At 42.3% G+C, this 22,641-nt stretch overlaps 1 protein-coding gene across 3 annotated transcripts in view; it reads right to left on the reverse strand.

Moving 5' to 3' along the window:
• Positions 1-22,641, reverse strand: part of ncanb (neurocan b) — a 140,781-nt gene that overhangs the window by 25,171 nt on the left and 92,969 nt on the right. For all 3 annotated transcript variants that reach the window (XM_046857421.1, XM_046857420.1, XM_046857419.1), the window contains one exon: positions 11,024-11,137. In XM_046857421.1, coding sequence (XP_046713377.1) covers positions 11,024-11,137 — 114 coding nt within the window. The remainder of the gene's footprint in view (positions 1-11,023; positions 11,138-22,641) is intronic.

Raw genomic sequence — 22,641 nt, forward strand, 5'->3', positions numbered from 1 at the left:
GCCAGGAGAATGAAGGTGAGAAACAAAGAGAAAAAAGGAGCAGAAGTTTAATTAGTGCCACAAAAAATCCAGTCACCTGCCAATTTTTCCATTCACAGTCCCATACACACACGCACACACACACACACACACACACACACACACACACACACACACACACACACACACACTTAATGTGTCAATCAGCCGCACTGAAGAAACATGTCTAACAGTTTCATTTCCTCTTCTTGAAGTCTATGTTCTAGCTCTCTAATCCGTGTCTGTGCATTTTATGAGCGAACAGTTTAGCATTAGCACAAAGACAGCAATCCAGAGAAACGTCTTCCACTGCTGTGCTTAATGGTTAATTAAGCCCTGTCACATCCTTGTCTGAGCTCCTGAGCAGACTCTCTCCAACCCTCTAGGGCTTCGAGCATCTGTGCAGAAGAGGATGAATAATCTGCACACTTTTGTGTGTGTGTGTGTGTGTGTGTGTGTGTGTGTGTGTGTGTGTGTGTGTGTTTGTTTGTTTGTATTTACATGCGAGAACAGGAATGCGAGTGTGCAGTTTAATCTGCAGGCCTGTTTCAGCACCCTGGACAGATCATTTCAGTAGGCTCAGAGCAACACACCACTTCTTTCTTCCAGCAAATACAAAGCGACACCTGCAAATTGCCCAGTGCAAATTGGGCCGTATGGACTGTGATTAGCATTCATGCTTGTAGAGACCCAAACTGAGAAGAAGGTGTTATGAGTACTGTAAAGTAACACGGTGAAAGAGATGAGCAGTGCAATGTACCTTCATCATCTGATGCAATTTTCTCTGCACTATTACTTCTCATTCATCACCTGTCTGATCACTTCCGAAGACCTTTCTCGTACAACACTGACATGACATGGAAAGTGAGCTGCCTTTGTTCTACTTTCACTAAAGTGTTCAAGACTGCATTCTGCTTAGTTATAATAAATATGTGGAAAAAACAGAATACATTTATATATAGAAATGTAAGTAAAAGTGGAAGTAAAGTTTACAATAGTAAAAACACTCCATATAAACAAAAGTACTCCTCCAGACATGTGCGGTTCTTCCCCGAACCGTTAGCACAAACTTGGAGGTACACAATTGTATAGGACGTCTTTGGATGCAGTACTATGACATTTTCATGTTCCAGCATGACAATGCTCCTGTGCACAAAGCCAGCTTCATGAAGATCTGCTTTACATGGGTTTGAGTGGAAGATCTCCTGCTATAGAGCTCCAAACCTATTAAACATCTTTGTGATGAATGTGAACACTGACTGCACCGCAGCCCTTCTCACTCTCTCACCGACATCAGTACCTGACTTTACTAACAGTCTTCTTGCGGCTGAATTAATCTCCACAAATCTCCACAAAATCTAGTGGAACATCCTCCCAGAAGAGTAAAGTTTATTATTAACAGCAAATGTGGACTGAATGTGAAATCGGATGCTCAAAAAGCACATAGCAATCTTATGCTCAGGTGTCAAAATGACAACTTTTGTCTGCAAAGTATTTAATTAAACTGTAAAAACAGCTATTAAGCTATTAGAGCTATTATTACACCTGAAATAATTGTAATGTAATTACTTTTTAACAGGGGCTTTACAGAAAAACCTCATAAATGAATATTCAGAGTAAGAAGGTTGAAAACACCTAATTGGTGTCAAACCTGTACATCCACACAAAATCCAATGGTGCTAAAAACAGACTTGTTCAGTTTGTGAAAATGATGAAAGAAATAAAAAAATAAAAAATAAACCGTTGGCAAAAACTCATACTGTTAAAAAAAAATGCTGTTTCTCAAAATACACAGCAGTTTGATTCATTTTCTGAATCTGAGTTGATTTTTTGTTTTCTCTCCTGCACTAAAGATGGCACCTGGTTTTAAATTCAATAAATAAATATGTAAAAGCCGCTCAATTCACCTCTCCATACCTAATACTGTAGACTAATAATTGTATTGTAGTAATAGAGAGATGAAGCAGCACCAGTGTGTGTTCTTGCCCATCAGGAGCTTATTAACCACAACAACAAAGAAAGAGAGAAACAGTCGTGTCTTTTGCATTCGAGTCTGTTTTACCCGAATAAAAAGCTCTGGTTACAAAAGCATTCTTCTCCCCTCTCCAGTCCATTAGACCCAGTCTGACTGCACAGAAGTTGTTATATTATTGTCCAGTGGGAGCAGGTCCAAATCAGCTGGCTCTAGTGGAGCTCCTGTTATCTCCTGTAGTATAAAGAATACAGATGGAGGATTCTCTACAAGCTGCTTCAGGCAGTAAGAATGAGAATGAAGAGTAGACCACGTTTTCCTCTGTACATTCCAGGTTCTGCCTTGTGCAATTTACAAGTGGAGAGAACAAGATAAAGGCAAATAAATGGTTTTTCCTCTTCTCCATGTTCTTTAATCAAATTCAATTCAACTTTATTTATAAAGCCCTTTAAAGAAATACTAAGATTAGGAATCGAAATTTTTATTGAATTAATTTATCCCTAATAATTGAGCCAGAGGTGATGGTGGTGAAGGAAAAACTCCCTGAGATGAAAAAAGAAACCTTGAAAGAAACCAAACACAAATAGGAACCCATCCTCATCCCCATCTTCATGGTTCCTCAGTGTTTCCCATTCACAGTAATCTCGTGGCTCTTCAGGATGTTTATTATGTGCCGTCCTGAGCAGCAGGAAGTGGTTTCCCGATCGTGTTATTTAATCCAATTCCATTCTACAGTGAAAGAGCAGCCAGAACAAGTCAGAAGATCTGAGAATGGCATTTTCTCATCATTCAAAGGTTTAAAAACTAACCCTAATTAAAAAAATAACAGCACCCTGCCGACTGGATACTCAATTTTGTGATTAATATTCGTTCACCGAATGAGTAGCAGTTAAAAATAAAACGAGGAAACGCTTCCAAGTGAGTGATTGGGTCATTTATCTCCATCACAAGGTGATATTTTAGTGCTTTAGCTTTAAGACCTGTGATGATAAAAGACTTAGCGAGGAGGAGGAGGGAATGGTGTTAAGGGCTTCTCTGTTGATGGTACTCTTTGGAGACGGGTGGCTCGTTGCCATCTGTAAGGGAGACAGTCAGCTTTGCCAGCTGAACATCTAAACATGTTTTTTTTGTTCTGTGCCAAGATAAACAAAAAACGCATCATTAGCATATGTGTTGTGGATAAAAGGAAACAGGGAGGGTGAATATGTGTGGAGTCTTTTAGCTTTCTGTAAATAGACATGGTGAAAAGAAATCCTGTGCCAGGTATATTAAGAAAAACTGCTATGCACAAAGAGCCTGAGGTGCCTGAGGCTATTCACTAAATAAAAGCAATGGAGGGACATAAGAGCCAGAAGAGAGAGAAGTGAAGGAGTTTCTAGAGAGAAAGCACTTTAAAGAGTAGCTGAAAATGATACGAGTTCATGTTCTTGGTTGTAGCTTGAAGTTGAATTAGCATTCTAAATTAAAAGTGCTTGTGGCAAGGTGGCTGCAAGTCAACATATTTATAGAAATTGTTGAACTGGAGTTCTGCTTCAGTAATCTGCTTACTATATGAAACTGAGATGCTGAGAACAGAGCAAACCGAGATGATGCGATGTTCAGAGAGTTGTTTATAAACAAATGCCCTTTAAAAATCTGTAAAGCGAAGCAACACTGTAAAGAAAAGTGGACTAAAATTTCTCCCAAAATATACAAGATTGAAGACTTCTTAAATAAAACAAAAAGGGCCTCATGTTTTGTTGGTGATTCTGTGTGTTTGTGCTTCATGAAATGATCACACGTGACGTCGCTGGTCTGGGAAGGTCAGTCACTCATCTCCCAGATGCTCTTTGGCCAAATGTGCACAGTCTGAAACTCTCAGCAGCAATCACATCCAAACCCAGGAGCTGAAAGCATCCATGTGTGACGAGCCTCCTCTTGCTCATCCTCCTCTTCCTCCTCCTTCTCCTCCACCTTCTTCTTGATCAAGTGAGCACAAGATGTGCTTTTCTTTCCACAGTGCACTTGGCAAAGATTATACTTCATCATATGGGTAGAAAGCAAATCTGTAGTGCAGAATTTCTATAGAAAGGTAATTAGTTCTAGTTCTACTGATGAGGTGGAAAGTTTTAAAACTGAACTGCAAACAATTGACAAATAAAATATTCTGGAACAAGCTGCTCACCGATGATACACACCCACCTGGCAAATTCCACTCATTTATATTTACGGCATTTTTTGGCAGATGCCCTTATCCCTTACATTTATCTCATCCATATAACTGAGCCGATTTGGGGTTAAGGGCCTCGCACAGGGGCCCAGGAGTGGCAGCTTGGTGTGGCTGGGATTTAAACAGATTCAAGTGCTTTAAACACTAAACTACCACCTCCCCCAGTTCGCTATGGTTATTTCTGCTTCTCAGTAAAATGTTTATGAATGGATTAGAAATAAATGAGCAAGACTGTGGAAGTGATGACGTGGCCAAGCACCAAGAGAAAATCATGAGTCTTTAACACTATCAAAAGCTGACAGAGGAAACAGAAAGAAAGTCCAGTAAGTAGTTCATATCCTTTAGATTTGTTCCAGTACACAAAAAGACTGAAAGAATAATAAACTGAACAGTTGATCAGGAATCTGCCACCTGTTTCTCATTCCACACCTACATTAGCAGAATACACATAAAAAAAATGAATAAACTCATAAAGAGGAAATGAACTGAAGTATAAAACTAGTTCACTGGTTTAATAGTCCGCTGTCCCAGGAGGAAGGACCAGATCCGAGCCGACGCTGTCATTAATCAAGGCTTTCTGCTTCTGTCTCACCTGCCGTCTCACTGAGGACAAACAGACTCAGAATGGGAGATTGTGGCTTGTCAGTTGATTTCTCTATTGATGAATTGATTATTCACTCTCAGTAATCGAGGCCCCTGTAGTCCATCCTGCTCTTCTCAGGAATTCCTTGACGTGAGATGCGATATTACAATTAAGAAATTTTCATTAGAGTGAATGATGTTGAAGGACTCATGTGGCTAAAATTAATTTGCTAGCTCCGGTACTTTCTGATACAGAACCCCAGCGGAACTGTCGATCTCAATTATTTGCATATCTGGGTCTCCATCACAGCCGTGCTCCTTCCAATCCATCAGTCAATCAGCCGTCCTTTAAACAAATGCTCAAAGACAATGTGTGGGATGATGTCATGCAGCATCTGAAGCCGACACTTTAATTAATGACAATCCCCTGAAAGGCATATGACTACGAGCTCCTGAAGCAGTCACAATCTAAATGAGGAAACGTTAATGCTGTTAGTGGACTATACAACAACATCACACTACATTAACATTCAAGCAGACACACTGTCTGAGTGGTGTGTCAACAAACAGCCTGACACTGCACTTAGACACACTACTGACATCCTGAAGCCTCACACACACTACTCCAAAGACCCAAGAAAAAACATCTAAAGCCACCTGTTATCAACACAAATATTGTTCTAGTGTGTGTTACTGATTCTGGAACTGAAGTGCACACAGAAGTGAGGAGCAGTTCTGCAGCAGAAACAGTTTGTAGGTGAGAGAAGACAGAGGTAAATGAGCAGAAGGTTGAGGCGACACTCTTCACAACTACGACGAGCAGAAAAGATCTCGGACTGCAGGTTGATCACTGACACCACGTTGTTTTCTCATGCTGGGTTGAGATCAGTAATGTGGAGCTGCAGAGCCCAGGGTTTTTACCGAAACTGCTCTGAAAAGGCTGAATTGTGTGCACCAAAGTCTTGTAGAACCGTTAGATCCCAACGTAAATATGTACATATAGAAATGAGACTAAAAGTGATCCAAATAGTCGTTTGTTATAAACACCCAGAAGCTTCACTGATATTTGTTCATTTGTGCTTCTCAGAATTTCTGTGCAGCAGTTCTGTGACTTTATTACTTTTTAAATTTGTTCAAATTTAGTTTTGTTTGTTTATTAAAAAAATGTTCTCCCTTCCAGCTTGGATAAAGAAGTTGCACCTCCCACTTGCTTTATGATGTACAGTCCTCACCTCTTTTACTATGTAGAGAATGTTGCTCCTCCTTTTTGCCTACTCAGCTTTATGGAAAGTGCAGATCCTCTTTCTGGTATCATGAAGGACATTGAGTCCACCTTGAAGTTCACCTCCACCCATCCACGAGCTTTGCAGTGCCTGTTGCTCTCATGGACCCACCCAAAGTTTCGCTCTGTTTGACAGAAAGTATTTTATTTATCTACGTTTCCACACAATCACATTCAAAACAATCCCCATGCACAGCAATACAGCTTCCAGGATTCTTCCGGAACATGTCCTGGAAGTCTTCTTTTTGTAGCATGTCAAGCACCTTCTGGGGAAAAAATGGGGAGCCGGACCTTCATCTATGGGAAGAGGGTGAATCTGGCGAGTAGGGTGGGTGTGGACTGAGATCATGTGGCTTGTTCTCCGATGATCATCGAGTACGAGTTGCTGAAAGGTTTAGACGTTTTCAGGAGTTAAGTTTGTTGAAGGTCTTCCTGAAATCTGGTGATGTTCTTCAGCTCTTGAAGCTCACGTGCCGCCTCATCGCCTTTGCCAAACGTACGTCACGTCATACGTCTTTGTAGCAGATTTGCTCAGTTTCACGCAGAATTTCACATTAGTTGTTTGTTCTAACTCACTGTCCGTGATGAAATTGCAGACGTGGGAACACACGTGGGTCAGAACAGCACCAGTTACTCCGTTAGTCTACAAATGTCTTGTGTGATTTCTCATGTGATGCACTTGCATCCGCCTCCACCTGATCACATGTACCCACCTGGACCCCCTCAAAAACCACAGTACTGCACCTTTCAGATATGATATCATACTGTATCTCCTGTGCTGTGTATTCAGTAGCTCCTGTATATGCAGAGTGAAACTGCGGCTCAGTGAGAGAGGAGCAGCATTAATAACTTATCAGACTCAGATAACAGCACACAGGGGATTTCATACCTTTACTCACGTCCATCTCTTACTTTCTCTCCAGTAAATTAATATTTATGTTTTGTATTGCAGTGAAGAGAGAGAGAGAGAGAGAGAGAGAGAGAGAGAGAGAGAGAGAGAGAGAGAGAGAGAGAGAGAGAGAGAGAGAGAGAGAGGAGAGAGAGAGAGAGAGAGAGAGAGAGAGAGAGAGAGAGAGAGAGAGAGAGAGAGAGAGAGAGAGAGAGAGAGAGAGAGAGAGAGAGAGAGAGAGAGAGAGAGAGAGAGAGAGAGAGAGAAGGAGAGAGAGAGAGAGAGAGAGAGAGAGAGAGAGAGAGAGAGAGAGAGAGAGAGAAGGAGAGAGAGAGAGAGAGAGAGAGAGAGAGAGAGAGAGAGAGAGAGAGAAGGAGAGAGAGAGAGAGAGGAGAGAGAGAGAGAGAGAGAGAGAGAGAGAGAGAGAGAGAGAGAGAGAAGAGAGAGAGAGAGAGAGAGAGAGAGAGAGAGAGAAGGAGAGAGAGAGAGAGAGGAGAGAGAGAGAGAGATGGGGGTATTAAATGGTATTGTTTCTAAGGCTTGGGATTAATTATGTTTGGCTTCTAACAGCCGTTTGCTATTTTATTGTATTTGTGACTTATTCCAGAGCACAGAAAAGAATATATTTGTATTTTGCTGCAATTCCTCTGGTTATTTATTTCAGTTATTGACCAGTCGAGCTAATAAGAGTTTATCACTCACTCCAGGTGGGGCGAATTTCCCAGGTACGCTGTGAGGTGCTACATAAGCTGCTCTGCTGAAATAAGCAAAAGGAAGGAGGAAAAAAAGCACAGGTCACTGAGAAGAATAAATCCTTCAGGGTGTTCCAGCAAGTCCATTTCCAACAATCCTTTCTATTAGTGAATGTTCAGTATGTAGGACACCTTCAGACTCACCTCTGTGTAACACAATTCATAAACAGAAACTAAAGGAGCGGTTTGGTGTTTAAACGGATCTTCTCATCGTTCCGTGGTGTGTTTTCTCAGGCTGCTGAGTGTATTTATAGATCCAAGAGCACAATATGGTTCCCGATAGAGTGTAATTAGAGTGACACTATCGCACATGTGCTGGGAGCCAGACAGGCGTTAGCTGGACTCCCAGCATCGTGGTCACTTGTCAAGTTTGGCAACAGGAAACTTATTGACTCTGGTCTCCATGGAAACTGGAAGGTCTTGCTGAGGGAGGCGTGCTTCAAAAGACCAATGCCATTTGGAAGAGAGCAGGCAAGCTTTGAGTTATATTACATGGGAGACTGAGGGAGCAAATAAATTAACCTGACGTGGGAACGTGGCATCTCTTTGATTATTCCGATCAAACACTAGCTTCTGTTTGGACATTCAGCTCTTCACCAATGAAACAACACCAGATATGTTGCTTTCCAGCTCAAATCTAAAATATGTACAATTCAAAACGGTTCTTTCTGAAATAGTCTTCACATCCAGTGAAAGTCTTATCACCATCGACGTCTGAAAATATTCATGTGTCATTCCTGCGTATTTATAAGTGTGATATCTACAAGAACTGCTTTAATATACAGCAGTGGGATTAAATACGAGCTGATAATAATGTGTACATTTCCACACTCTGAATAAAGACCACGGCAACACTCACACCTGGTTTAATAATCCAGATTTCTGTTTCTCCTCTACACCATGGCAGTCTTTAAAAATTCATCAGGCTGCTTTATAAAGGAGGCAGAATGAACAGAACTGCTCCCACCATGTCCTGCTGGTCAACCATGAAGACCACCACAGCAGGCTGCTTCTAATACAGATTAGAAAAACAATAAGTGTGTGTACGGAGGAGTGTGTGTAGGGGTATGGATTTTAAAGATTCTCCACTAATCTGTGTGTTTTGTTGCTGGTGTTTTAATATTACACACACACACACACACACACACACATGTCACTATATTGGCAGTGTGTGTGTGTGTGTGTGTGTGTGTGTGTGTGTGTGTGAACACACAGTTTCTCCGTCACACTCAAATGTTGTTCTTCTTTGAACTTTTGCCGCAACGCTTGAAGCACACAATTGTACAAAATGTCTTTATATGCTTTAGTGGTAGAATTACTCTACACCTGAACTAGAAGACCCGAACCTGCTCCTGCATGACAATGCGCCTGGGCACAAAGCCAGCACCAAGAAGATCTGCTTTGCCAAGGTTCGAGTGGAAGAACTAATTTGGCCCCAGCATTGACCTCAACCCCTCTGAATACCCTGGCAACTGAAACATTAACTGCACCGTTTTTTTCTGAAATAAACAAACCCTTATAATGTAAAATTATACTACTGAAAAGAGTGTAGAAGTGATAGAACAGCAAACAGATGACCATCTGACCACCGTTTTAATGGAGTCATGTTCAGGTGTCCATATACTGTACATCTGGCCATATAGTGCACAGTTAATTATTATAAAATAGAGTATAAGAGTGTAGATCAGAGTGTAGATCAGTATGTAGATCAGAGTGTAGATCAGTGTGTAATTCAGTGTGTAGATCAGAGTGTAGATCAGAGTGTAGATCAGTGTGTAGATCAGAGTGTAGTTCAGTGTGTAGATCAGAGTGTAGATCAGAGTGTAGATCAGAGTGTAGATCAGAGTGTAGTTCGGTGTGTAGATCAGAGTGTAGTTCAGAGTGCAGATCAGAGTGTAGATCAGAGTGTAGTTCAGTGTGTAGTTCAGTGTGTAGATCAGAGTGTAGTTCAGAGTGTAGTTCAGAGTGTAGTTCAGAGTGTAGATCAGAGTGTAGATCAGAGTGTAGATCAGTGTGTAGTTCAGTGTGTAGATCAGAGTGTAGATCAGAGTGTAGATCAGTGTGTAGATCAGAGTGTAGTTCAGTGTGTAGATCAGAATGTAGTTCAGAGTGTAGTTCTGTGTAGATCAGAGTGTAGTTCAGTGTGTAGATCAGAGTGTAGATCAGAGTGTAGTTCGGTGTGTAGATCAGAGTGTAGTTCAGAGTGTAGATCAGGTGTAGATCAGAGTGTAGATCAGTGTGTAGATCAGAGTGTAGATCAGTGTGTAGATCAGTGTAGATCAGAGTGTAGTTCAGTGTGTAGATCAGAGTGTAGTTCAGAGTGTAGATCAGAGTGTAGATCAGAGTGTAGTTCAGTGTGTAGTTCAGTGTGTAGATCAGAGTGTAGTTCAGAGTGTAGTTCAGAGTGTAGATCAGAGTGTAGATCAGAGTGTAGATCAGAGTGTAGATCAGAGTGTAGTTCAGAGTGTAGATCAGAGTGTAGATCAGAGTGTAGTTCAGAGTGTAGTTCAGAGTGTAGATCAGAGTGTAGATCAGAGTGTAGTTCACTGTGTAATTCAGTGTGTAGTTCAGTGTGTAGATCAGAGTGTAGATCAGTGTGTAGATCAGTGTGTAATTCAGTGTGTAGTTCAGTGTGTAGATCAGAGTGTAGATCAGAGTGTAGATCAGTGTGTAGATCAGAGTGTAGTTCAGTGTGTAGATCAGAGTGTAGTTCGGTGTGTAGATCAGAGTGTAGTTCAGTGTGTAGATCAGAGTGTAGATCAGAGTGTAGATCAGAGTGTAGATCAGTGTGTAGATCAGAGTGTAGATCAGAGTGTAGTTCGGTGTGTAGATCAGAGTGTAGTTCAGTGTGTAGATCAGAGTGTAGATCAGAGTGTAGATCAGAGTGTAGATCAGAGTGTAAGTGTACAGAACAGGTTTTCTAGCAGTGATATAAAGTCAGAAATACGACACTTCATTAGTTCTTTTGGTGATTATTATATTAAGAGAATAATAAAATACACTGTTTATTTTCTCTTCAAATGACTGGAATAAAAACAGTAGTGTGTGTTACATGCACACACACACAGACACAAACACACACTATTCTGTGTATCGTGTAAAGGATTCAGTTGGCACATATTTCAGATATAATGACGTTTGAATAGTTTTTTTTTTAAGTTACGTAAAGTTTCGATAAATAACTCGTAGAATAAAAACTCAAATGTGGCATGAGTTTCAGTCAGTCAGCAGCAGAAGTGGAGCAGGTTTTGTGTATCAGGTAATCTCGAGTGTGTCGCTTGTGCGTCTCTGCGTGGGAGCGAGAGCACTTTTCAATTACCTTTTTCACACATGGCTCCTCCGTAACTGGGCAAACACAGGCACACCACAGAGTTGATCTCGTCAATGCAGGTGCCTCCATTCTGACACGGATTCGACTGGCATTCGTCAATATCTGGAAATGAAAACAAAGTGAATAAAAGACTTCTTTTAGTCTGTTAAAGAATTACGAGCTTTTTGCAGATACATGTTTATAAAAAAAGGACCAACAGTCAGCAAATAAAGAACACTGAAGATTCCTGCTGATTCTCATTAAACCAGGACTTCTAGCCCTGATGTTCTGGAGCTCTTCACATCTAAGCAGTGGCTTGTGGAGGTTTATTGGTTATAACTGCTGATGAAATTGTTATTATATGTTTTGTTTTTCAGGCTGTTGATTTGGATGCCATGACGACGCACACCAACACCGCGACTCACGTGACTCCTACAACATTCCACTGATTACACGTGATAACAAAAAAGAGCCTTATTACAGCCGAGCTCCGACTATCTCTCATTTACACCAAAAAGTGGGACATGAACACTGCAGTAATGAGAGATATCAAAGTCTTAATCATCAGTGAAGCATATAATAAACACCATTTAACAGAATTCAGAAGTGAATCACACAAATTAATATTAATACTTTGTTTTAAAGCTTTTAAACATGAATAGTGAATATAAGCTAATGACCCACAATGTTCAGTTTAATGTATAGCAAGCATCTAATTACACACACACACACACACACACACACACACACACACACACACACACACACACACACACAGTGTTTACATTTACAGCATTTTGCAGACCCTTATCCAGAGCGTCTTATACAGCTGAGTAAGGGTTAAGGGCCTTACTCAAGGGCCCAGCAGTGGCAGTTTGGTGGTGCTGGGATTTGAACCCATCACCCACCAATCAGAAGTCAGATCAGATCAGAAGGCCAACATCTCATCCACAGAGTTACCAGTTCCCCGTGTATGAACCCTAATCTTACTAGGAAGTAAAAAGGAACCGATAATAGACATCAAATGTCCCCAAAAAGTCTTTTATTTATTTATTTGTTTGTTTACTTATTTATTGATGATTAAATTTGATTAATTTTTATATGTAGATATTTACCAGTGTCTCAAAGCAGCTACACACAGATAAAGTGGTGATAAAAGCATGTAAGTTAAGTGTAGGTTCATTTCTAATGAGGGAGCGACTGATGATTGTGGAAAAGAAAAACTCTCTGAGATGGTATGAGGAAGATCCTTGAGAGGAACCAGATCATGATGATGATGATGATTATTATTACATTTTAACATCAAACTGAAAACCCCAGATGTAGGAATTTCAGCATCATCAGCATGGAGTGTTTTGTGAAATGTGACTGTGACGGCTCTTCACGGGTTCTTCAGTGCTTCATATCTGTTAGGCGTGGCACAGAGGCGGAAGCCGGAGTAACGGCAAACAGAGACTTTATTTGAACAAGGGCAGAGCCAACACAAAAACACCCGTGCAGTTCGGGATAATCCGGAAACGGAGCAGTTCAGATAATAAACATCCACGGTGCGTTATGGAGGAAGCGCGCACGGAGGGAAGCGACGGGAAGCGTCGGTAGTCCGAGGCGCTGGGGAAGCCGAACGCGCCGTGGAGTGAGCGAGAAGTCCGGGCGAAGAAGGCACGTTGCGGGAGAAGCACAAGCGAACACACACAGCATAATCCTGCCAGACCACGCACGAGCGTACAATAACGGACCCGGAATGTGGGTGAGTGAGTGGTTTATATGGTGGCAGGAAATGAGAGGATAACGTGCTTCAGCTGTGTGCGATTTGCGCTGCGTGCTTGGGACAAGAGCGGCAAAGGCAGCCTCTGAAGGAGGCGTGGCAGGCGGATCCTGACACCACCCCCCCCCAAAGGGGCGGCACCGGACGCCCCCAAGCCGCCAACAGCCCGGTGGGCCCGGGCACTCGGCGGAGGGCCCCTCCAGTCCTCCAGGGTCGGCGGGACCCGGACGGAACCGCCACGGAGCCAGGACGGAACACAGCCCCACGCTGAGGCCAGGAACGGGCGAGGTCCTCGCTGCCGACTGGAGGCGGAGAGACGGCCATCACGGAGCCCTGGAGCGGAGCGACGCCCCGGCGGAGACAGGAGGCGGAGGGACGACCCCTGCGGAGACCCGGAGCGGAACGACGCCCTCGGCGGAGACAGGAGGCGGAGGGACGACCCCTGCGGAGACCCGGAGCGGAGCGACGTCCCCGGCGGAGACAGGAGGCGGAGGGACGACCCCTGCGGAGACCCGGAGCGGAGCGACGCCCCGGGCTCTGAAAATTGTGTTCCATCACAGTTTAGTAGTGAGGACTTTATGATTTTCTTCACTGAAAAATAGATAACATTAGAAAAACAATTGTGGCAGTTCAACCTCTTACAGCATCTCCTGAGACAGTGTTACCTTCAACTCCACAACTCCACTGTTTTACATGTATAGGACAGGAAGAGCTGTATAATGTTATTGCCAAAGCTAAATCGACAACATGTCAGTTAGATCCAATTCCTACTAAATTACTGAAGGAAGTGTTATATACAACTGGTGAGCCTCTTCTAAATATTATTAACTCCTCACTATCTTTAGGTCACGTCCCTAAATCCCTCAAGTTAGCAGTTATTAAGCCCCTCATTAAAAACCTAATCTGGATCCAAACACGTTATCAAATTACAGACCAATTTCAAATCTCCCATTTATGTCTAAGATTTTAGAAAAGATTGTCGCTGCACAGTTATGTTCCTACCTGCAAGAGAACAATATCTTTGAAGAATTTCAGTCAGGTTTTAGGCCCCATCATAGCACAGAAACTGCTCTAGTTAAAATAACTAATGACCTGTTTTTAGCTTCAGACCAAGGCTTCATCTCGCTGTTGGTTTTACTAGATCTTAGTGCTGCATTCGACACTATAGACCATGATCTCCTCCTAGATCGCTTACAAAATTACATCGGCATTCAGGGACAGGCATTAAGCTGGTTTAAATCCTACCTGTCCGATCGTTACCATTTCGTAGATTTAAATGGAGAGCTATCCAGGCTAATGCAAGTAAATTATGGCGTGCCGCAAGGTTCAGTTCTAGGACCCCTGCTCTTCACAATATACATGCTTCCGTTAGGAAATATTATTAGAAGGCATGGAATTAGCTTCCATTGTTATGCTGATGATACTCAGCTATATATTTCATCTAAACCAGGCGATACAGCTCAATTAACCCGGATGACTGAGTGTGTTAAGGAACTAAGAGATTGGATGACCCATAACTTTCTACTTTTAAATTCTGATAAGACTGAGATTTTGCTCATCGGCCCAAAACTAGTATACAGACGCTCCAGCATCTCAACCTGCATTTAGACGGATGTTCTGTAACCACTAGTTCAACGGTAAAAGACCTGGGTGTTATTTTAGACAGCGACTTGTCTTTCAAAAATCACATCAATCAGGTTACAAAACAGCCTTCTTTCACCTTAGAAATATTTCTAAGCTAAGAAATATGTTGTCTATATCCGATGCAGAGAAGCTCGTCCATGCGTTCATGACCTCCAGAATAGACTACTGTAATGCGTTACTAGGTGGATGTCCTGCTTCATTAATAAACAAGCTTCAGTTAGTCCAGAATGCAGCAGCCAGAGTTCTTACAAGGTCAAAAAAATATGATCACATAACCCCGATCTTATCGTCCCTACATTGGCTTCCTGTTAAGTTTCGAATAGACTACAAACTATTACTTCTCACTTATAAAGCACTAAATGGTTTGGCTCCCGTGTATCTATCCAGTCTTTTAACACGCTACAATCCGCCACGCTCCTGAGATCTCAAAACTCTGGGCTTCTAGTAGTTCCTAGAATAGCAAAGTCCACTAAAGGTGGTAGAGCATTTTCACATTTAGCTCCTAAACTCTGGAATAGTCTTCCTGACGGTGTTCGGGGCTCAGACACACTCTCCCAGTTTAAGTGTAGATTAAAAACATATCTTTTTAGCAAAGCCTACACATAACACACATCACATCATAACCTTGTGCTCCAGAACATCTGATCACATGCACATTATCAACTTGTGCTGTTAATATCATGAACAGCAGCTACGCTAATTCCTCTCCACTGCTTCTCTTTCTCTCCCCATCCCGAGGCATCCTGAGGTTGCTCCAGCTCCAGTCACCTCCCACCTCGTGATGATTACGGACCTTTGAAGAAGTAGATGCCGAACTCACAAACATCCCGAACCATCTAGAGACGTACCAGTGCCATTTGGATCCCGCTACATGTGTGGAGTTTTGACATTGGACCTCCTGGAGTGTTTAAAGGCTCTGGCATGGAGAAGCTGATGCTGGATCTGTGGTGATCACAAATGCTGAGCTCATAAAACTCGGAGCTACTAACCATATAGTCTGTATAAGACTGCAGAAAAAACATCACTTATAATCTTATACTCCAGTAATCATGTTAGTTCTCACTCTCCAGTGTTCTTTATTGTTGAAAGATTTATGATCAAACTCTTGATGTCACCCAGATGAGGATGGGTTCCCTTTTTGAGTCTGGTTCCTCTCAAGGTTTCTTCCTCATAACATCTAAGGGAGTTTTTCCTTGCCACAGTCGCCACGGCTTGCTCATCAGGGACAAATGCACACCATTCACCATCACTGTTGATTTGTGTAAAGCTGCTTTGAGACAATGTCTGTTGTGAAAAGCGCTATACAAATAAACTTGACTTGACTTGACTTGAGAGTGTAGTTCAGTGTGTAGATCAGAGTGTAGTTCAGAGTGTAGATCAGAGTGTAGTTCAGTGTGTAGATCAGAGTGTAGATCAGAGTGTAGATCAGTGTGTAGATCAGAGTGTAGATCAGAGTGTAGATCAGTGTGTAGATCAGAGTGTAGATCAGAGTGTAGTTCGGTGTGTAGATCAGAGTGTAGTTCAGTGTGTAGATCAGAGTGTAGATCAGAGTGTAGATCAGTGTGTAGATCAGAGTGTAGATCAGAGTGTAGTTCGGTGTGTAGATCAGAGTGTAGTTCAGTGTGTAGATCAGTGTGTAGATCAGTGTGTAGATCAGAGTGTAGATCAGAGTGTAGATCAGAGTGTAGATCAGTGTGTAGTTCAGTGTGTAGATCAGAGTGTAGTTCAGAGTGTAGTTCAGAGTGTAGTTCAGTGTGTAGTTCAGTGTGTAGTTCAGTGTGTAGATCAGAGTGTAGTTCAGAGTGTAGTTCAGAGTGTAGATCAGAGTGTAGATCAGAGTGTAGATCAGTGTGTAGATCAGAGTGTAGATCAGTGTGTAGATCAGAGTGTAGATCAGAGTGTAGATCAGAGTGTAGATCAGAGTGTAGTTCAGAGTGTAGTTCAGAGTGTAGATCAGAGTGTAGATCAGAGTGTAGTTCAGTGTGTAGTTCAGAGTGTAGATCAGAGTGTAGATCAGAGTGTAGATCAGAGTGTAGATCAGAGTGTAGTTCAGTGTGTAGTTCAGAGTGTAGATCAGAGTGTAGTTCAGAGTGTAGATCAGAGTGTAGATCAGAGTGTAGATCAGTGTAGATCAGAGTGTAGATCAGGTGTAGATCAGAGTGTAGTTCAGAGTGTAGTTCGTGTGTAGATCAGAGTGTAGATCAGAGTGTAGATCAGTGTGTAGATCAGGTGTAGATCAGAGTGTAGATCAGTGTGTAGATCAGAGTGTAGTTCGGTGTGTAGATCAGAGTGTAGATCAGAGTGTAGTTCGGTGTGTAGATCAGAGTGTAGTTCAGAGTGTAGTTCGTGTGTAGATCAGAGTGTAGATCAGTGTGTAGATCAGTGTAGATCAGAGTGTAGATCAGAGTGTAGATCAGGTGTAGATCAGTGTGTAGTTCAGAGTGTAGTTCGGTGTGTAGATCAGGTGTAGATCAGAGTGTAGATCAGTGTGTAGATCAGAGTGTAGTTCGTGTGTAGATCAGTGTGTAGTTCAGAGTGTAGTTCGTGTGTAGATCAGAGTGTAGATCAGAGTGTAGTTCAGAGTGTAGTTCGGTGTGTAGATCAGGTGTAGATCAGTGTGTAGATCAGTGTGTAGTTCAGAGTGTAGTTCAGTGGGATAACCGGCTGGGTTTAACTCCACATATTGATCCACGCTCCTCAAAAAATCCCTCCATTCGGCTCTGTTGCCGGAGAAGCGAGCCGGGAGTCCTGTGACGTCATGAAGGGGGCGTGGCGCTGCCGGCGTGCCCGAGCGGCTGCGAACCCGCGGCAGAACGAACCCGACCTCCGAGACACGGCTCGCGCCGGGACCACGGCGTTAACCCGATCATGTCCTTTTCCTTTTTTTTTTTTTTTTTTTTCCTTGTCCGATATTCCTATTTCAGGGGTCCGTTATTCTGTTAGGCGTGGCACAGAGGCGGAAGCCGGAGTAACGGCAAACAGAGACTTTATTTGAACAAGGGCAGAGCCAACACAAAAACACCCGTGCAGTTCGGGATAATCCGGAAACGGAGCAGTTCAGATAATAAACATCCACGGTGCGTTATGGAGGAAGCGCGGCACGGAGGGAAGCGACGGGGAAGCGTCGGTAGTCCGAGGCGCGCGGGGGAAGCCGAACGCGGCCGTGGAGTGAGCGAGAAGTCCGGGCGAAGAAGGCACGTTGCGGGAGAAGCACAAGCGCGAACACACACAGCATAATCCTGCACGACCACGCACGAACGTACAATAACGGACCCGGAATGTGGGTGAGTGAGTGGTTTATATGGTGGCAGGAAATGAGAGGATAACGTGCTTCAGCTGTGTGCGATTTGCGCTGCGTGCTTGGGACAGGCGGCAAAGGCAGCCTCTGAAGGAGGCGTGGCAGGCGGATCCCTGACAATATCTGCCTGCTCTCACACATCAACATGAAAGTAAAAAGTTCCAGCTCGCACAAATCCGTTGTTGCATCTTGTAGGATCTCAGTCTTGAAATACACCAGTGATATCAACCAGATGCTCTGTGAACTTCTTCTCTGTAGAACACGAGCTGTTAGGAGTGTGTTCATATTCAATTATATGACTTTAAAGATGAAGTTTAAAGTTCAAAAGGTCTTCTTTCCTGTAACTAGAATGTTCTTGCTGATTTTAGACTAGAGAGAAAAATCTATTAGAGCACAGCTGGTGTAGAGAAGTCATTAGTCTACACAGCATCTGAAGGTACTGTAGGTGTCTTCTGGGCTATAAGGTAAGGCCAAAGGTGTAAACCCACTGGATCATCATCTCTTCCTCTTTTCCCCTTGAGAATAAATCGCTCCTGTTTCCTAATGAGGTTTTTTTGTACAGTAAAGTAGAATATAAAGAAGATAAAAGCAGGATCGTTCCATAATGCAGCAGCAGGAGCAGGAGCAGGAGAAGGAGGAGGAGCAGGAGCAGGAGCAGGAGAAGGAGCAGGAGCAGGAGCAGGAGCAGCAGCAGCAGCAGCAGCAGCAGCAGGAGCAGAAACAGCAGGAGCAGGAGAGAGCTCTGAGTCAAAGAACCATCTGATGTGATTTGTGTCATGGAGAAGGGATTAATCTTCCATTCCCAGAAGAATCTCCATGTCTCTTTATATAGAGACATGGTATGTTTGTGTATATGTTATGTGTGTGTGTTCCACAGTCTGAGTTAGAATTAGTTCATGATTTCTTTGATTTTGGTTTGTTTAAATACATCTGCATTTGCCTCCACCCCCAGATGCTGCATTATGTGACACTGTACAGTCCACGGTCACTGGTCTCTGGTTGTAGCAGAGAGAAACACATGATCTTGAACATAAAGAACTTTCCTGCAGCACTTTCATGACATTGTCACCCTATATATGCATTTCAAAATGGCACATCTGGCCACAGCTGGACTTTCTGAAAAATACAATCATAATAAATCACAATTTTTCTGTCCACCTGGATGTGAATGTACTACTGCTATCTATTATATTTAACATTTTACTTTATTTTATTTTACCGCAATTATATTCTGAAATTAATATTCTGTAAATTCTATTATATTTCTTTATAATATTTTTTGTCATTTTATATTTGTGATTGTTTATTTAATAATTTATTTACTCTCTTTTAATTGTATTTATTGACTCTCTTTATGTCACAGAACATTTCACTGCATGTTGTAGTGTGTAACACAGCACACAGAGTAACACAGCAGCTTCGATTCCTGCTCCGTCGCATTAACATCATTTAATAAATGCAGCTGAGAGATAAAGATCAGATTCAGACTGATATTTCACTCTGCTCCTGATTGTAGTGTTCATAACTAATCTGCACTCGAGCAATCAGTCAGGAGCTGTGTTTAAACTCAGTCACCCAGAATCAGTGTTTTTACTCTCGCATTGCAGTCATGATTTCATACAGCAACATTTGCTTTTAATGATATTTTTCCCCACGATTCCGTCACAACCGTAGTGACTGAATTCTGCCTCGATTATATGTCCTGGATTTTTTATGGAATCTTTAAAGATTGAATGCATTTTAATGAAACTGGAAAACTGTGATTCAGTCATAAGAACATGTGATCAGTAATAAAAACATTCGAAACAAATGTTCTTTTAAAAAAAAGAGAAAATCTACGAAAGCGTGTTTATTGGCGTGAGATGAATGTGAGTAGAAGAGAACGATGCTGCAGAGACACGGTACAAAACGTTCTTGTGAAAGTCGCTTACAGGAAACGTTTCTGATACATCCAGCAGCTTTTAAAACTATTTTATAATTAAATCGTGCAAATGATGTGTACTGCTGCAGCACAGAGTCTCCTCATGCACACCTCCATGGAGCATGGAACACCATGGAGATGTACTCATGATGCTTATCTTTACCCACTTCTTAACTACATGGTCATGTGAAGCTCCAGCACTGTCAGTGTCTCATGCCATTGCTGCTGTGTGGAGGACATTTCATCAGGATGAATAAAGACAACCTGCTTGATGCCTGGTGCAAATGCGTCCCCCAGACTGTGAACAGAAACAGTGTCAGGCTTTTGGAGAGAGTAAAGAGACAGACTGTCTATCGGTCGATTTACATGATTTATATAAAAAAAGCTCTTCAATAGCTCACCAATTCAAGCTTATAACCACTGCATTACTAGTGATAAAGAAGCAAAATGTGTTCATCAGGTTCTTCCAAGCGATCCTTCACATTTCACTAGAGCCGCCGCAGCATGATTTACTGACAGGTTCATGGTTTGGTATGGCAGCTACACCATATCAGACTGCAAAGCCCTGCAGAGGGTAATGAAATCAGCCCATCACATCATCGGGTCGCTGCCCCCACTCAGCTCTGACGTCTAGAAGAAACGCTGTAAGAGGAAAGAGTGCAGTATCATCAGTGACCCTGTGCACCCCAGTCCAGACCTCCTCACATGAATAATACTGAAGCTTTTGGTCAAGTTCCAGCAGTTTCTGTCACTTTCAGCTTTCAGTCATCTTAGACTGTCTCCAATATCCTGCTGCTCTAATATCTAATCTACTTTGCTCTTTCTCACAGTTTTATTTCTCCCAGTATCAAATGAGTACATTATTGTCCTCTCATCATCCGGTTTACTGTGTCCATCACAGTTATACCAGGGGTCAGGATTATAGACTACATCAGCCACTGTTCCATGTTCATGCAACACTTATTTTACACTCATACCTGTTTACTGTTTCTCATCTCGTTACATGTTTATCTGTAATCAATTAATTAACGTTATCTAGTGTCCTGACAAGTCGCTACACGGATATGAAATAAAGCAATCTATAATTACTAAAAACAGACAGAGTAATTAATACAGAAACTGCTGATGTTGCACAGCCCATTAGTTTTAGATCAATTCAGCACTACAGCAGGCCGTTCCAAATCAGAACATCTGAGTAAGACACGAAGCATCCAGAAATACAGAGGGAGAAACACTTCTAGCTGCATTTCTAGAGAAAAAACAAACAAGTGTCCTTTATATCAGCTGCATGTAGCAAGAGCTTCGGACAAATCGGGCCAGTGAATGAGCTGAAAACATCTGTAGGCTCTGCACAAGACAAAATATGTGAACGCAGGCCTGGCTACTGAACTGCATCCCAGAGGGCGAGCAGCCTGACATCAACTTCCCAGGCAGAAACACATTTCTCAGTGCCTTACGCAGGTCTCGAGGCCCGAAGTCGGCTCTTTCATTTCACGCTTCTCAGATTTATCCTTTCAATTTCGCCGGCTGCCAGGGCATTTGTAAACGAGCAGGCATATAAAATGTAAACAACCCCCCATTTTTAATAAATGAGACCTCAAATGCAATCAACAATTTCACTGATGCAGTTCCATTTATGATTCTTTTTATTCTTCTAGGCTTGGTGTCCACTCAATGGGATTTAATAAGGTACCAGGACTTTGAAAGGAGAGGAGAAAAAAGAAAAGTCAATATGGAAGAACACAGAAATCTCCCTGGGATTACGTTCCAACGTTCGGGATCAAATGCTGACGATTAAAAATTAAAACGCTCCTGACAGAAGCAGCCAGAACTCAATTACTATGCAGTGGCTGCCTGAGGTCTTCTCTGAGCCGTCATTAAAAGCCATCAAACAGCATCTCTGTTTCTCCTTCTTTTAACACAGGCTACAGTGTTGAGCACATTATCACAGATTTCAGGTGATAAGTAAAATGCATAAAGCATTCGCAGGACAAAAGAAAAACCCAAAACACACTAGAAAAGAGAAGAGTGTCAGTCTGCTCATGAAGAGCTGAACAGAAGGCTGCAAACCTACTAATAATTCCACTCGGGTCACAGTGATTTGTCAGCAGTGATGGGGTTCAGAAAACACTCTGAAACCTGACACAGTATTTCCACTATTTAGCATTTTATTATTTTGCCTCTAAAGGACAAATCAGAGTCTTTCAGGGTGGTTTGTGTGTCCTGTTGATTCTGATTGCCTTCAATGTAATTGCTCTGGCAAGCTGAGAAAACGGTCTTTCAAAGAAATTGGCTGTGAATAAAAGCTGGGATCAGGACTGTTAGCAGGACGAGTGAAAACTCTGCTCTGATTTATCTCGAACATGTAAGTGTGTAATTAGTGATCCTCAGAAAACAAGGCCTTTATAAGAATCGTCACTGCAGAGTAATGACCAAAACAATCATAAACAAACTGATTCTCTGCAAACCTCGAACTCGTCCGCAGTTTTCTTTCCCTTTTTTAAAAAGACGCCTCAGACTGAAATATCACTGAAGACTTATCAGGGATCTACGAGCGGGCATTTCTTCTGACTTGATTAATTAAACACAGCCTGGGAAATGTCAGCCAGAGAATTCTCCCATCACACTGGGTGGAAGAAGGCAGTTCAAGATTCAATCCAGAAGTGTCATTACAGCCCTAAAGATCTGCACCTTCATGCTGTAGTGCTGCAGGATCACGAAACAAACCTCACCATCCACCTGAAGGCCAACATCAAGTGCAATCATTTCATTTTACTTTCATTTGGACCAAACAAGGATTTATTGTTTATATATTTATATATTGTGTATATCTGTATATAAATGTAATAAATAATAATAGAGAGAGAGAGAGAGAGAGAGAGAGAGAGAAGGAGAGAGAGAGAGAGAGAGAGAGAGAGAGAGAGAGAGAGAGAGAGAGAGAGAGAGAGAGAGAGAGAGAGAGAGAGAGAGAGAGAGAGAGAGAGAGAGAGAGAGACAGA

The sequence above is a fragment of the Silurus meridionalis genome, chromosome 9, assembly GCF_014805685.1.
Source record: "Silurus meridionalis isolate SWU-2019-XX chromosome 9, ASM1480568v1, whole genome shotgun sequence".
Taxonomy (NCBI): Eukaryota; Metazoa; Chordata; class Actinopteri; order Siluriformes; family Siluridae; genus Silurus; species Silurus meridionalis.